The sequence below is a fragment of the Nipponia nippon genome, unplaced genomic scaffold, assembly GCF_047370975.1.
Source record: "Nipponia nippon isolate SJK-2023a ecotype South Korea unplaced genomic scaffold, ASM4737097v1 scaffold_11, whole genome shotgun sequence".
NCBI classification, from domain to species: Eukaryota; Metazoa; Chordata; class Aves; order Pelecaniformes; family Threskiornithidae; genus Nipponia; species Nipponia nippon.
The window spans coordinates 24,160,355-24,176,996 of record NW_028262302.1 but is presented as its reverse complement, the minus strand read 5'-3'; the positions used below and the strand labels follow the sequence as shown (position 1 = coordinate 24,176,996).

Below are 16,642 nucleotides of genomic sequence, written 5' to 3'. Positions count from 1 at the left end.
GAACAGTTCAGATCAAGGTCAGTTATTTCACATCATTTCACTTCATTTCTCCTGGTGGAAAGTTCTGAACTCTTCCATTGAAAGTGACAGCTTCCCATGGAAACTTCCAGTTCTGTAGAAATCACATTTTCTAGCTGAAAATTCCTGTCCAGCTCTATACAGGAATTTGGATTTATTTTTCCTGTACAAGGAAAAAATCCTCTGGCCTCAGCTCAACCAGGCACTTCAGCACCTCTTCTGTACACCCAGGGCTGGGCTGCAGCCAACATGCAGCCTCCTCTTGCTCTCCTGCAAGACCTAGTCTGTGCTGAAAAGGCCACCAAATCATCCATAGTGGTAGGAAGCACCCTTCTTAGATCATGGGGGCTGGATCAAGCTCTGCTGCATGAGTGCAATCGCGCTTGAATAAAGGATAGGGGTATCCCATGCTCAGGTTTGCACTCACCGTCTCTCCCTTTCACATGCGCACATGCAAACATGCAGAGGGTTAAGACCAGGCATTTCATCCATCTGCATCTGTTGCTTTTTCAACATTACAATCACTTCATTGTCTGCAGCGGCTGCCACACTGGAGAGGAAAGTGGAAGGCTTCTCAGCAGGACCTAGAGAAAGCATTAAGAGTGTTTGAAACATTCATGGTAGCCAAGAAAAAAAATCCTAACTTCAGATTTTCTTATTAGAAAGTTTAAGTATTTCCAAGATTTTTGTTTACAGTGTTCAAGGTTTCTGCTTCCTAAGTCATATAGGTTTAGAGCTGCTGCACAAATGTTTGGCTAATCTCTGCAAGCTGCAGGGTAAATAGCAGTTGAAGTTTGGTCCTGGTGCTATGTACAACGGCCCTGGTTCTGTTTCTGGGAAATGCAAAGCAGAGTTTCTGTCCTGGTCCTCCTTGGGTTCAGGAACAGGTATTTTGTTTTAAAGCCCTTTCAAGCAATGCCTCACAGGAAACATGCATGGGAAAAGCCAGCATTAAGGTCAGACTTAAACAAGACGCAGACAAAGCATCAGAGAGGCTGGTATCGTAAGGGGCCTCAAAACGTCATTTAATCTTTCCCCTGCACAAAACAGGATTGACAGTATGTAAAATATCAGCTACAGAAGCACTGGAGTTTGGGCAAATCTAATGCTCCTGAACTCTCGCACTTACCTTAGCATGTCATGCAGTGCATTACACTGGAGACAGCTAGATTCAGTTCAATGTGTCAAATGTGCCCCTGCCCCAGCGGTTCACAGCTCAGAGGATCAGATGCTATTTTAAGCTACACTACCGCTACCTTAAATCTGGAATGCCGTAACTCTGGAATGATGCCCGAGGCACTGTTCTGCTCTCTGAGCCGGAGAGCAGCTTCGACTGCAAGTGTCTTGCTCAGATGCATGTGGCAGTGCCTGGGGGACACACACATGTACCCCGCAGGTCTGTGCCCAGATGCAGCACCCAAAACACCTCGACCCACCACCAGCCACAACTTTGCATTAGGTAGAGCAGCTAGCTCAGGGCAGATTCGGTCAGCTTGCCTGGCACCTGAATGTAAGGAATAGGAAACCCAGGCTCTTTGCACAGATGGCAGCCAAGCTACTGGCTGCTTCCTGGTTTGTATTTCTGCACGTCAATCATATTTCCCCTAATATCAGGCTGTTACAGAAAACACACTCCTGTCCCCTTCTGTGTACGCCATAGATACATTTTTCTTCTTTTCTAGCTTTGGCATCTGTACTTTTTGTTGAACATGCTGGTAAACAAAGAAGCAATTTTTCCCCTGAATCATGTCCAGCAGCAGCAGGGTGTGCCATAGTGTGCCACAAGCTGTAGCATTAATCAATCTGCCAGGGTAGCATCTCTCCACAGCCCTGACCCAGCATCCAGGACAGGTCCATTTTAGCCCCATACCTCTCACTCCTTGGCTGTTTTACCACAATTACCAACACTGATTAAGGTGAGGTGATAACTGAGAACCAGCATGGCCAGCAGAGACGATCTGCTCAAGAGGCCCCTTGGCCACTCTTAACCAGGAACTCTTCAGGAACCCAAGAAATGAAAGCTTCTCAATTTGTCAGCCTCAAAGTCCTCAAAGAATTCATCCACTAAAGTCATAGTCACTGAAGGTTAAAATGCTTTTGCTGAAGTCTCTTTCTCAGCAAGCCCCTGGGACCTCTATCAAGTTCAGGGCATAGGGTCTTCTCCCAGTATAAGTCCCTGTGAAATAGCCACTCCATCAACTGAAGATCCAGCCTGCAGCAAGTGCAACCCGTCCACTGCAGAGCAGAGATTTCATGCCCTTCCATCAGCATTATCTGTTCCCACTGCCATCTAACCCAGACCAAGGTAGATCGCCACAGTTTTTAGGGAGACACTGCTACAGCAAAGAGCCAGTGCTGTTAGGCAGCACTGCCTCTCCGGACTGCTTTCCTCTCCCTTCCAAGCAAAATAAAATAAAAAAAAAAAACCCACCTAGGTCTGATTCTCGAGCAGTGCAAGAAGAGAAGTAACAGAGAGCTGCCTTAATTCCCCTCAACCATGCAGAGAGGTTTGTCCTCCCATGCTCTGGAGTTATTTTGTAAAACACCCTGTGGATTGCCTGGACACATTTCACAGTGAGATTTGTCTCGTTTTGTCACTAATCTTCCATTTATTCTGATGCTATTTACCAAGTCTCGTGTTCCCTTGATAACCAGATGCTTGACATAACTTTGGAGATAGTCTTTTCCCCAGCACTCAGTTGCAGTTAGAGGAATGACTTGTTGCCTTACACAGACAGAAGAGAGGAGATAGATAGGCAAATAGTCAAAGGCTCCCTTTATTCCCACTTTTTCTCCTTGGAGTAAAATTCACATTCCTTGATGTGCTTACCATGATCTCAGCATCACTGTTAGGAGATTCCAAATACATCCTTCACAGAATTGAGTTTCAGTAAACAGTTGATTTAAAGAGCCTTGACTGACTTTATCTGTGTTAAAATAAACTGGAAAATGCCATAGCATCTGGTCTTTTGCAGGTCAGGTTAGCATAGATAGTTAAAATACTAATAAGATTATTCCAATTATCAATTACTCTTTAATAATCTCAGAGCTCTACCACCTTTGCTATTGACTTGAGCCCAGCTCTAGGTAAACATATATTCCTAGATACTGTGCTATGGTGATGGAAGCTTTAAAAAAATATTTAGAAGAGCTGAAAATATAGATATAGCTAATGATCTACATCTGCCTTTCATTTTTTGGATAGGCTCACATTGCAGTCATAGCCAAATTTTTGTTCTTTCATTCATCTCAAGGCACAGAAAATCATGTGGTCTCAGGAAGGGCACTTCCCCTCCACCAGGGTTAAGAAGATATCTAGTATTCTTCATTGTTTAGGAACAATTCTAATATTTTTAATAATATGTTCAGGTTCTATCTATTTATATCACTTAATGCTACATTTGTTCCTCTGACTAGCATTTGTTTGGATTTAGTACTATTACTTTCAGTGAAGAGTAAAAAGACCCTCAATTAGAGTATCATTGAAATGCACACAACAGAGTCTATTTGCCTGCAAATTTAGTGCATTTACCTAGGCAGTTATTATTAGTTTCTAACTAAGGAGCAGAACTGCCTTCCACGGGGACAGCTGATGGTGCCCAGTGAGCTGAAATACTCAGGAAGCACCTCCCAGTCTGCTGCAGTACACAGCCCTCTATTTAAGACAGAATGAAATCTAACTAAACACTCTCTTAGACACAATGTCTATTGTTCTTCAATTCCCCAAGCACTATAATCATGCTAGCCTTTTCCATCTAGCACAGCTTTGCATAACGTTGAGGTCCCAAGAGCTCCCTCAGGACTGTATTACTGGAGAAACTGGGCACAGCTTTCCTTGCAAACACAGACCCCAAGGTTCCCTTGGACTCTGCTATCGGCGAAGCTGAATTTGTTCAAGGATTGATTAGCGCAGCAATAACTCACTGAGATGCTAGGGAAATCCTCCAGTGCTGATTTTACAAACAACGAGGTCAATGATTCCGATAAATCAACTTCATTCATGCTGTCTGTAAATAAGTAATGTCCCAGGCTGGGAAGAAGCTGGCTCATGTTTTAGTGTTGCGCTTGTTCTGAAAGCTTTGGGAATTTCCACTTTCTTTCATCTATTTCTGGACCAGATTCATTCTGCTTGATCTTCCTAATCCACCTCCACTGCTTTTGTGTTCTTTGTCATGTAAGCTGGCCAATGCTGAAGTCTGAGTTCTCAACGCATTTTGAAAGATTTACAGTGTTTCATATCAGCTGCTTGAATAAAAATGATTGGTGGACTGGTACATCTCGTTTGCTGTCTCTGCATAGCAAATACCCAGCTGTGAAGAGCTGTAGTCTTTTTCCTCTCAAGATGCTAAAAAAACACATAGTACAAGTCATTAATCTTCCTATAGGATGACACTGTCTAGATGAATCTATTCCTGTTGCAGAATGGGACAATAGAGCTGTCATTTGGTGTCAGCCTGCTTCCCCATCACGGCTGCAATGCGAGCTGGGGGTGGGCATTTTCCCACTATTTCCGCTGGAATCTTCAAACCTGTACGGACGAGGCCAAGGAGAGGGGTGCCCCTTGCCGCATGCAAGAAATAAGAGTCCAAGGTGAAGAGCTATCCCTAGAGGCAGTGGAGAAATGTCCGTAAAAGAAACATTGAGAAGTGTTTAGATATTGCTTCTCTGATGCTTCCAGAAGTACCTGAAATGTCCTGCTGAAAAAGCTTGTCTCTGCATAGTCAATCCCAAACTTCCAAAAGTCTTTAACTTTGACTTGCATACCATGAGATCGTTGCAGGAGCGTGACTATTTGCCTCCCCTTTTGTGCGATGCCTTCAGTAGGCATTTGAGTTGCAGTCTCCGGGTTTTCCATGCAACTGCAGAGTTAGAAAGAATATAATATAAAGTGTTGTAGATGCAAAAGCCAAGAATGACTTGACTTTGGCCTTAAGAAAAGCATAAAGTACTGCAAGACTCATTAAATAATGAGAATAATCAACCAATGCAAGCTTTAGATCAGCCGCTGAGGGATGACAGGTGGAAATAGGAAAGTCATGTTACCTCTGGCTAGATAGTTAATGAAACCATTGCTAGACCACACTGTCTAGTCCTAGCTACTGCTTGAAAAAGAATTTGGAAAAGAGCTACAAGAATGATATAAGAACAAGAAAATATGCCTTATAGGAAGACACTAGATAAGCTATTTAGAGCAGAATAAATGATGCTATGAGTCCTATCTGGCTTGAAAATCACTAAATGTCTGTGGCCTAAAGACAAAGCAGCAAATTCCTCACCACCTCATTAGACCAAGAGCTACACTGAGTGAAATCAGCTGAATCCCAGCCCCGGAGGCCTCTCTGTGCTCCCACCACAGGGAGCAGACTGGAAATGTTTTTCAGATATTGTAAATATCAGATGGGCAAAAGTATTTGCTCAGCAGAACATAGATCTCATCCATTGATGGGGTGACAGAAAATGGTGAGGTTTACTCAGAGCCCTTCCTTTAAAAATGCTGGCTATCAGAGGCCTGTACAAGCTAGTGGTAGATGATTACAGGAGCAATTAAAGAAAGGCATTTAGTACAATTTACATCTAAAGTGCGGTATTTAGGCCAATTACAGGGCAAAATAGCATGCTTTTGATTTTCCTTTCAGAAAAAATATAGATAAGCTGCAGGATAAGTCTGAGGTAGAAAATCAGTTTGGCTGTAATCAAATCTTGTTTGTCATTAAGGAGGAAATGGGGAAACATGCCATGAGCAATGTGTGACTCGATTTCCTGGAGATGACCGTCATGTGTGGAAGTGAAGAATGGCCCAGGCTTGAGTCACGGGACGCTTGCAGACCCTGGGTGAGCCAGGGCTCCCGTAACACCAGCTCTTACCTGCCCTGGGTGTGTTGGCCATGCAATGTTGTAGCATTGCATTCAGTCAAAGCAAAGGGAATATTTCGAAGGAGGAACACTACAGAGATAGCCTTCTAGCTAAAGTGGAACACAGTCGTTAGAGCTCAGCTGAGTTGATTGTCATTCCTGGCCTGAATGATGAGGATATGTCATTAAGGTCTTTCTTACTCTTTTTTTTTTACCAGCTTCCTTTGGTGCGTGCCAGACCGTAGCATCACTAGGGCTTTCATTTGCAGATTTTCTGAGTGTTCCCAGCTTCAGCTGCAGCTGTGTAACATCTCCTGAAGGCAGGTCCACAGCAGCTAAAATAAAGTTCCCCAGACACTGACCCAACCAAAATCAAAGCAGTATGTGAGAGATTAATCCCTGGCAGCCCTATCCCTATTTTCTTCACCTGGATCAGCCAAAGAAACATATTTCTGAACACAAATATGACCCAAAGTAGGATTCATAAAGGCACCTGAAGCACTTAGAAGGTGCTACAAAAATGCATGACCCACACTTACTTTTCTTTCCTGTTGAATATTCAAATCTGCTATTTCTTAAAGCCTGGGATATGCAGTTTCAATTCAATTACTTAGATGCCTGACTGTTATGGGAACCAAAGGGAATTAGAAACCTAAATATCTTTGAGACATGTTCGAGTTTCATCCCCTAGTTGGAACATAACAGGGATCCTCACATTTCAGCCACGGAGACCCTTATTTAGGAGCTATGCAGTATGAAAAGAAGACAATTTATAAACAAGATTTTTAAAATTGCTCTTCTTCAAACAAGCTCTTACAAAAAGACTCCTGTCCTGCCTGGGGTAAGCCCCCGAGAGCAGCAGACATCTGCGAAGAGGAGGGGGATTCTCAGTTCATTATGAAAGTTTTCACAAAACTACATTCAGGAAGGAAGGAAAATGTTACGCAGCAAGCAAACTTATCATCAGTATCCCCAGGGATATCAGCTGCTGGAGAATGCACCACATTCAGTATATCGATCACTTCACAGAAATTACTCTGAAAGGTGCCCGAGGAAGGAACTTGATGTCCCTGAGACATGGTATTTGCTTCAGTCCACAGACAACGCGTTTGCTCTTGAAGATACGGTCTGGACTTGAGTTATGCCTTGCAAAGGTGATTACTCTATCAGAGAGGGAGTAAAAACCCCTGGGGAAATCATTGACTGGTGCCCCCTTCTGAGGAGTTCAACTTAAACCTCAAATCTATGCCAAGGAAAACACACACACAAAAAGAACCCCACTAAATAAACTCTTAATTGCAGGCGGACTCTATTCTTTATATGAATGACTTGACAATTATTCTGGTAAAGAATATGGAGGAAACTGGGAACGAATGGTTCTGGCATTGCTGAAAATGTTCTGATTTTATAGGTTGGTGTTGCAGCAGATTTAGGGCATATTCACAAGGGAGAAGGGGTATCAGCTTCTTCATGTATCGAGAGACCTGAGGAGAAGGAAATTCAGTTCCCACCTCCCTGGGAGCTGCTCTAGTCCTCTGAGGTGACCCCGTGGTTCCAGCCCATCTGACAGAGTACGGAGCTGTTCACCCATTATTTGGCCAATAAGGTCTATGTTCCTTTGTGAATTTGAATCCTTCCCCTTTCCAAATGTCCTGGGCATGATTAGGCTGCCCCAAGTCAAGGCAAAATATTTCACTCTACACCTGAAAGCTTTGTTCAAATAGAAACTGGAAAAATACATACATATGTGTATTTTATATATAAAATACGTGTGTGTGTGCATGCATATGCCTTTTAAAGAAAAAAATATTGCTTAGCTTATTTCTCATTGCTAATAAATAACCCTCCTTAGTATCTGACCTGTATTTAACACTTATCAGAACCAGTTATAGTTTCATGTAGAGCTTCACCAAACAAATACATGCAGGAGCACAGAAGTTTGGTTTGAAGTAGCATTGCGAAACTGGACACAAGCTGAAGCAAGGAGTTTAAAACAGTATTGCTCCCTCTTGCATGAGGCCTGTATGAACAAGCACCTTTGGAAGTGAAAGGAAAGCCACATGTAAAGAGCTTTCTATCTAGAAATGAAAAATTTGGTCAAGTGTCTGCCCATCCCTTAAAGCAGTAAGAACCCAAAACTTCCATCTAAACTCCACTGCAGCTGACCTGCTCTTTTGTCCATCTTCTGATTTTTACCCTCTTTCCCAGCTGGAAAAGAAACAGACTTGGGCATTTCTACTGCCAGCAGGTCAACCAGAATTGCAGTTGTTCTTATACCAGTGGCCATTAGTCTGTGTTAAATAACATGCATCTGGTACATACAATCATAGTGAACAGACAAATGCACAAACTTAATAGTCAGAGCTTGCTGACAAGGGCAGAAGATAGCCCTTGTGAAAGTTTGAGGCTTGACGCAGACTAATTTGCCCAAAAAAATGAGGAAGCCTTTCCATCCAGACAGGTGCTACCATCTCTGCTTGCTGTCATGCTCCTGGCATCTCTCTCCAAAGCAGCTGGACGTTAATTTGTTGGCAGGAAGGCACTAGAATAAATAGATGACTTCTCCCATGTGGTATCACATTAGACATTGCCTAAGCTATTGTGTATATTCTGGCTGGTGGTTTCACAGTCATTTGATTCTACAAGCACTTCTTCAGAAGCATGGAAAAATTCCCTGTGATGTGCGCGTCCAGTCTCCTGTACGACAGCTAAGCACGTCTGAGCTATTGCATCCTAGTTTGGTGTCATACCAGAGACGTACGTGTTGCTTTGCCTTATTAATCAAGGATAAGAGATTCTCGGAGGGCAGCAGACAATTTACGTCCCCTTTCTGTCAGTGCAGACCGTGAATGTTGCTGTTGTGTGGCTGAAGGACTCTTCCAAGGGAAAATTCAATCCCACAAAGTCACCAAGGCTTTCTTGTGAGCAAGTGGTTTGAAGAAGAGTTTGGCAAAGACTGATCATTGACAGCTGGATCTGAGGCAACCTGGGCAAGAAGAGTATCAACAAAAATTGTCATATTGTCCCCAGGAACACAAAGTAATCACTTATTTAAAAACAGACCTCCCCGCTCAGATCAGTTCATGTTCCACACTCCAGTTCCAGCCCACACAATAACTCCATCTAGCACCTTGCCTTCCTGCTGTGGCCTTCAAGTGGGACAGCATATTTCCGAGCTCTGAACTAGAAAAACCCCCAGGCACACAGACCTGCAACAAGGCCCTGGAGGTGACCCAAAATAGTTACTCAAACTCTAGCAAGAAATACCCAGCTAATTTATGATCTAACTAACATTTTAAAAGCAGTGTTTTACACATCCTGCATTTGGTTAAAACCACCCAGTGAAAGGAGGAAAACGTCTGCCCCGTCGCATAGTCTGACGCAACCCAGACTGGAGCCAAATGAGAACCAGGACTGTGCAAGTATTCGGCCACATTTTATTGCAGTCTCCAACACACTTTGTGTTAAAGGCCATGCTGTTTCAGTGCTTAATCAATATATCAATATGGCCAGTAAACGGCAAGGAGAGTTTGTATTTATCTTGTTACTCCAAGACTGCTCATAAAGCCAAGTTCACAAGCCCATAAAGGAGCCTGCATTATCCCCCAGTGACTGAGAAGGAATTACGCATTGGCTTCCCATAGACTTGGCCACTGAGAGAACAGGAAAAGATAGTAAGAGGGTAAGTAAAAGTAAACCGAGACAAAACCAAAAGTAAGGCCTACAAATCTAGCAGAGTAATCTCAGCTTGTAAATATGACCTACCAAGTGGACACACTGAACAGCCTTTTGCCTGACAGGGGCAGACTGATAAATTCTTAGTATAAAAATACCATGCTGTTTTCACAGACAAAAGCCATTTATTTTGACATCTGTTTTGCCTGCATGAAAGTGTGGTGGAAATTTCAGCACCAATACATTAATCTAGACATCGCTGTTTCAAGAGCCAGTGATTATTTGAATTGTCAGTGTGAGCCATTTGGGCCCCACTGCATTCAGAGCCAGGAATCCAAAGACAGCAGTTTGCCTGTTGCTGAAGTTTAGCCAACAAGACAGTTTTGCTGGGGTGGTAGCTGTAAACTTAGAGAGGTGGTGTGGACAGGAAGGATATCTTCTGATGATGTGATAGTTTAGAACAATTGACAAGAAGAAAGAAAATACAAAGGTTGATGGGGAACAAAAAAAGAGAAAAGGAAAAGGGGAAAAGGGGAAAGGGCAAGGGCAAGGGCAAGGGCAAGGGCAAGGGCAAGGAAAAGGAAAAGGAAAAGGAAAAGGAAAAGGAAAAGGAAAAGGAAAAGGAAAAGGAAAAGGAAAAGGAAAAAAGGCTGATGCCATGCAGAAATTCACAGCAGGATCCATGAGAGGCAGGATGCTATAAGGAGAATTACAATGTGATGTGCAAGCTGGGTAGATTCAGGTGTATTTTTACAAAAGCCCTTGCATTTCTTAGCCCTTATGTATGTGAAAAGCAATGGTAGGACACCAGCATCCTCTTTATTCTGCCTCAGCATTTCCCAGAGGTCACCAAGAGCCAAACTGAACTGTATAAACTATCAATAACTATTCAGTGTGTGGCTCCACAGACCTGTTGCAAAATATCCACCATAACTTCATGGACCACAGAGCACAGATAATAGTTTAGGAGCTGTTGTAGCATATCTTTCTGGCAAAGCATAGTGCACTGGAGACAGACTGGACCTCTATCCAAACAGCTTATCTCCAAACCATATTAACTACTGGAACAAGACAGCAATTTGTGTCTGCACCAGGGCTTTTTGCCAGTGTAGCTCTGTCAGTCAGATGCCACCAAGAGATGGGCCAGCAAAGCTTTGTGCAGCCTGAGCCTGGACAGAGTAAATTTCAGTGTGACTTTTAAGTTTTTAAAACGCTGACTACCTGAGCTGATCTTTTGCAAGCAAGGCCCAGCTTAGTTTGTCTGCACTCAGGGTTAGCCAGCATGAGAGGCAAAGCAAGATAACTATGTCAGTACTGACATATGGCAAATGTCTCTTCATTATTCATCATACACATTACATCACTTGCACCTCCATGCACCCCGTGGCCACGCAGTTGCCATATGAGCATCCTGCTTTGGAGATGCTCTGCAGACTCCATACAAATTCAACCAAGGGCTGACAGTGCGACTGATGCTCACGTGCAGTCCCAAACACCACCTCGGCCGGCTGAGCACTGCATGGCTAACGCATCGCAGCTGGAAAATTGCCTTCAGCTGAAGGGTACATCTTCCCACAGTCAGTCCTTGAGCAGAATAAAATCAACAGAACAGGTCTGGCTCCTGCGCTTCTTGGCATAAGGGCAGATTAAAAGCTGGGCAAGGTTGCAACAGCAAAAAACCTCACACCTCCCAGCTGCCTCCGGTAAGCTGTGCAGGACAACCCGTGGGCCCCACTGCTTCTGAGAAAGGAGCTAAGAAAAGCATGCGTACTGTCAGTAGACTTATACAGTTCATACCTCTGCTGGGACATTTTGAGACTCCCTACAACACAAAAAGTTGAAACCCAGGGCTCTGGGGAGGTTTCATTCAAATTAGTTTATTCAAGTCAGGTTGAAGGAAGGGGATGGGGCATCTGGACTGTCTCCTGTGTGTATTGGTATCCATCTCCCCACCCTGGTAGCTCTTCCCTGGGCTCTTCCACCCATGGACATCCATGCTCAACAGCTAGGTCCATTTTGAGTTCCCCTGGGAGCAGCCCGGTGTATGAGCTACCTCCTGAACTGAGGAGCAGGAGGAGGGCTCTTGGCCCTTTTCTCATCTCCTCTTTCCCCTGCACATCACAAGGCAGCCTCAGCAGCAGGTGAGTGCGGCCCATCCTGCTTTCATCAGCAAGCCTGGTCCTTGCTAGCCTTTGTACTTTCAGGATGTCAGTTTTGTTCTGTTTATATGCCAGCAAAATTACTGTGTCACTTTGCAAGCAAGTAAAGCTGCTGAATAATCAGTCTGCCCAGCCACACTGACAGAGACTTCGAGTCCAAGCGATTTCAAACAGGACGTTGTTCCCCAGTGCAGGAGCTATTAACTTCTATAAGCTGGTAGGTGCTTTTCTCCTACAAAAGTCTTATCACTTTAAAAAAAAATCAGTAAGAATCTGTGTGATGTTTTCAAGCCTCCTCTTTGCCAAAAGTAACTACTAATCTTTCCCAGCCCTCATTAATTGCAAATTGTTATTGGCCGACAGGCACCAGTCTTAGCCTCCCCCCCAGCCATAGCTCTGTGTTCGTACTAGCCATTTGCCCTAGTGCTTGAAAAAAGTACTAGTCCACGGGCTGCGAGAATGCCATTATTTTGAGAAACTTCCCTGGTGAATCTTTAAAGTCTTCCTGTTGAATAATGGATGGAACTGGATTCCCCCCCTTTCTTTCCAGTTGAGCAGTAATGATTTAAGCAGATTAACTGGTTAACTAAATGTCATTAACACAGATCTTATCCTTTATACAAAATAACACTGATTACAGAGATCAGCTAATAACAAGGTTCATGCAAAGGCAATGAGAAAACATTTTCATCAATGTCAGTGGGCTCAAAATGAAGTTCAAAGTGAATTCCACTAAAGGAGTAAACAAGCTGAGTGTGATCAATAAACTAAGGCATGCTTTCCTTCATTTGTAACAGAATCTGTTCAACATCCCTGCAAATATTAGTGCTCCTCTTCCTCCCCGCCCTTCAAAGCATCCACCACACAGCCCTGTATGTTAAGCATTGCCACCTGCAATTGCATGACACAGGACAGGACTGGTTGCCCAAGAAGCAGCGCACCTCCACTGAGACCCACCAAACATCAGCCTCTGCTGAATGCTTCGTTGTTTCACAGCCTGGAACAAATAATTTAAAAACCCTCTCAATGATCCATGACAAAGTTACCCCAATGCTCCCGACAGGGAGGCAGGAATCCTGTGCTTTCAAGTCCTAGCACCTCACGGGGGTCTGCTGGTGGCTGCAGAGACAGAAGCAAATGTCCACCGGTCTCTGGGTCCCTGATAGCAGCAATATGTAAGAGCTTGGCATAAAACATTTGCTTTTGTTGTGACTTTAGGTTGCCTTCAGTTTGGGTGGAATTTGTATGTGCTTGGTTTAGGATGCATATTGTAAGGTACTTGCTAATGTGTCTAGCACAGGGGTGTATTGGCATTTTAGGATTAAAACACATAAAAATGAGGCCACTGGCTTGTGCATAAACAACATCTCTTGTTTCTCTCTTCCAGTAACTGTGACTGTGGGAGGACAACAACACTTGCTGGGACTTTATGACACTGCAGGGCAGGTAAATTGCTGCAAAATATTTATAAGTTTCCTTTCCCCTGGTTTGTTTGTTACTACCATGTACTGGGGTTTGTTGTTGGTGTGGTTTGTGGGAGGGTTTTTTTACAAATATTAACACTCAGTTGTAACAGTTGAACTGCTGACCTCCTCCTTTGTTTTCTACATAGAGATTTCATTCTGGTTCAGCAATAAAACACACACAAATACACTCATCTCTAAGGCTGCATTTTGTCTAAGCAAAAAACTAAAGCCTGATTAGGCTGTTCAGCCTCCCATATATCCACCTCCTACTGCAAATATGACGTTTCATATAAAGTCAGTGTTTTCTTACATTTACCACATGGTGGCATTGAAGATACAGAGAAGAATCCTGTTTCCAAGATCAGAAAACCAATGCAATACAGTGCCGCCTATCAGTCACCAGCTATTGACTTTTTAAATGGTAACCCAGCCAGACTGGCACCCATCCCTCCATCCTTCTCCCAGAACGAGGGTGTCCATTACAGGAGAGTCTGTACCCCATGCTTACTTACATATATAATGCTTTTATTCTTTCCACTGTCCACGATCCAATACAGTGTCCTTGCACTAAAAGTTTGCCAGTGAACTCTGGTCTGTGGGCTGATTTCACCCCCTGGAGAGGAAGAAAGAGTATTTCTCACTGCCTTGCTCTGCCAGTAGAAGGGCAGAAAAGGGTACAGGGAGCAACACATTTTCATGGTGAAATTTCCCTCTCCTACCTCCAAATGCCAGCAACTGACAGAATAAAGAAAGGACCGCCATCTACACAGAAACTTTGCAGAAAATCACCTGCCGAGAGGGGAGGGAGCAGGTCCCAGGTCCCTCCCAGCCTGGGAGGGCTGGAACCCACATCCACCAGCTCCTCCGGTCAGAGCTGGCACGGGGCAGCCAGGGATGTGCTGGTACTGGAGGCAGCAGGAGAGGAAAGCAGATTTGGGAGCCTGCTTCACCCTCTGGGACCCAGCAGCCGTGGATGCCGGGCTTTGCTTTCAGCAGCACTTCTTGGCTCTGCTTTTTTTGGCCATGACTGACTGCTATGAAGTGCTTAAATGCTGCAGAAGGAGACCCTCCTGTCTGCAGAAGGCCACTTATTACAGAATATACTTTGCAGCAGTATGCAGCGAGATCAAAAACTGCATCAGGACAGACTGTCACTTCCAGAAAAACCTGCACTCAGCAGCACTGGGGCTTTTATACTTCGGGTTTTGCTTTTTTTCGTTTTATTCCTATTACATGTCTCTAGGAAGCAATGATCACTTCATAGCTAGCTTGGTGTCACTTACGGTCCACCCATCCTTTCTATCTACATGGTGCAAACAGCTGATCCAAAAGCCAGTGCCAAAATACCACCCGAGTCCTTGTCCCATGTTCAGTGCATGTTCAATTTTCTACTCTGTGCTCACAAACACAGGTCAGAGCATGTCTGTCACGACCCAGCAGCACTGCAAGACTTTGCAAACGAGACTGGAGTTCTCAGTCAGATTTTACCCATTGCCTTAATATTTCTAATTGTTTTGTAGGGCTGACAGTTCCACCTGCCACTCATTTCCTCAGCAACACATCCTCTTATTTGTCTTCCTGAGCCAGAAGAAACACTAATCTGTCTCTTTGACAAACTTCACCCCTCCATCCGTTCCTTCACAATCATTTTGCCATCTCCTGCTTCAAACTAGCCAGAGCACCACCTGCCTCCAAGCACCATCAGTCTCATTTCCCTTTCAGACCTTGGTCCGGAGGACCTGGCCACCTAGTCAAAACTCAGAGCACCAATCACTTCTTGATGACTAGATTGTATCTCCGTGGAGGCTGAAAGGATGATGCTTCCCACATGCTCAAGCTATAACAACAGATCCTCTGGGTCGCTTCCTCCCTCCTTCTCCTTGTGTTGTGTGGCTTTCCAAAGGCATTGATGTGAAGTCATAGCTAAAAATAGCATTTGACATTACGGTGCTATAAAACATACGCTAATGAAAAAACAATTGGAAAATGTACTCCTGCAGCAGGACCCTCTGTCAGCCTGAAGGGAGAGCTGGCAGAGACCCCAGATCTGGGGTATCTGGTTTTCTGCATCTCTGGCACAGTCCTAGGAGGAAAAAAACTGGTCTTTTTTCCCCAGGCTGGACTCAGGTGCGGAGTGCTTTAACGGGCTGACACGGCAGGGAGCGTACATGAGATCAGCACAGCAGCAACATAAAAAAAAGCAAGTTTTGCTGTACTTTCTGGGCCCGAGCACTGCAAGGCTGCTGGCGGCGAGAGAGCAGGGGGGGAGCAACACCAGCTGATGCCTCTCAGCCCCGGCAAATCATAGGCACATAATTCAGTAAGGCCAGGTCTGGTGCTGGCATTTTCCATGCCAAACCAGTGGCCAGGCAGCGTAACCAGGAAGCCTTGCACTCCCTAAATAACAGGCAGCAAAATGCAAGCATAAGCCAGGGAAACAAATCAATGATCAGCTACAGCCCAAGCCCCTGCGGACGCACATCCCTTCCCAAACACCACTGTCACTAGCTGCAGCACCTCTGGATGTGCCCCATACCCATGCAAGTGTCCAGTCCCTTTTTTACTCTATTTTTTTGCTTGACTTCAACAATCAACTGTCTCTGAATGTGAAATGATCCTGATGTGCCATATCTCATAACGGTCCATTGCAAGGTTTCATAGCCTTCTCCTAGAGAGCAGGTATGAACAGAGAGAGGGTCCTTGTCTGATGTGGTCTGCAGGCTCCTGCCAGCCCTCAAAGACAGAGAAATACGGGAGCTCTGATCAACTCTTACCCACGACATCTGTGCTTGTGCTTTAACACGTCTGTGCAAGCTCCCATGTGCCCTGATGGGAGACCAGACCTCTGCTACGTGATGCGTGGCTGTCCCTCCTTATGGTTTACGTAATGCTCTGCGCTGCTAACACAAATCGGGAACGCTCCTCCTGAAAAAGGATTTTCTAGGGGCTCTGAAAGAACAAGCAAAACAAAATGAAATGCATACTCCTGTAGCTGTCACCACCAGGCAGAGCACTCGCGGCTTTTAGTTTGTAATTTTAATGGTACAGTAAGTTCCAGCCCCTCTAAATATGCACGTCTGGAATATTGAAACTGGTTATATTTGGCCAGTTTCTTGCCAAAAATCCTAAATCATGATTCCTCGAGGGCTTGCTGCCACCGCGTGGGTGTTTTAGGAGGCTGATTTGCAGCAATTAAACTGAAAACACAGAAAATGCCTTTGCCAAGCACCTAGTATCAGCCCATGTTGACTGTGAGAAGTCACCAGGTTTGATGTTCTGGTTAAAATAACATCACATAATCAGGCAGGCATCAGGCCAGGCCTCCCTCACCCACAGCACCCACGTAAAACTCGTCTGTCTCTATAATGCAATTGCTCCTTTGCTCCCATCATGTTGGCATCCACTTTGCCTCTAGTAACGCATCTGTGGGAGCTATGTATCATCTCCAGAGCCTCATATAAATCTCCTCCC

General features: G+C 44.5%; 1 protein-coding gene across 2 annotated transcripts in view; it reads left to right on the top strand.

The window, feature by feature from the left end:
* Window positions 1-16,642, top strand: part of RHOJ (ras homolog family member J) — a 70,503-nt gene that overhangs the window by 39,428 nt on the left and 14,433 nt on the right. For both annotated transcript variants that reach the window (XR_015702373.1, XM_009462199.2), the window contains exon 3: window positions 13,093-13,151. Coding sequence is in view for 1 of the 2 variants with exons in the window: in XM_009462199.2 (XP_009460474.2) it covers window positions 13,093-13,151 (59 nt within the window). In the remaining variant the exon portion in view is untranslated. The remainder of the gene's footprint in view (window positions 1-13,092; window positions 13,152-16,642) is intronic.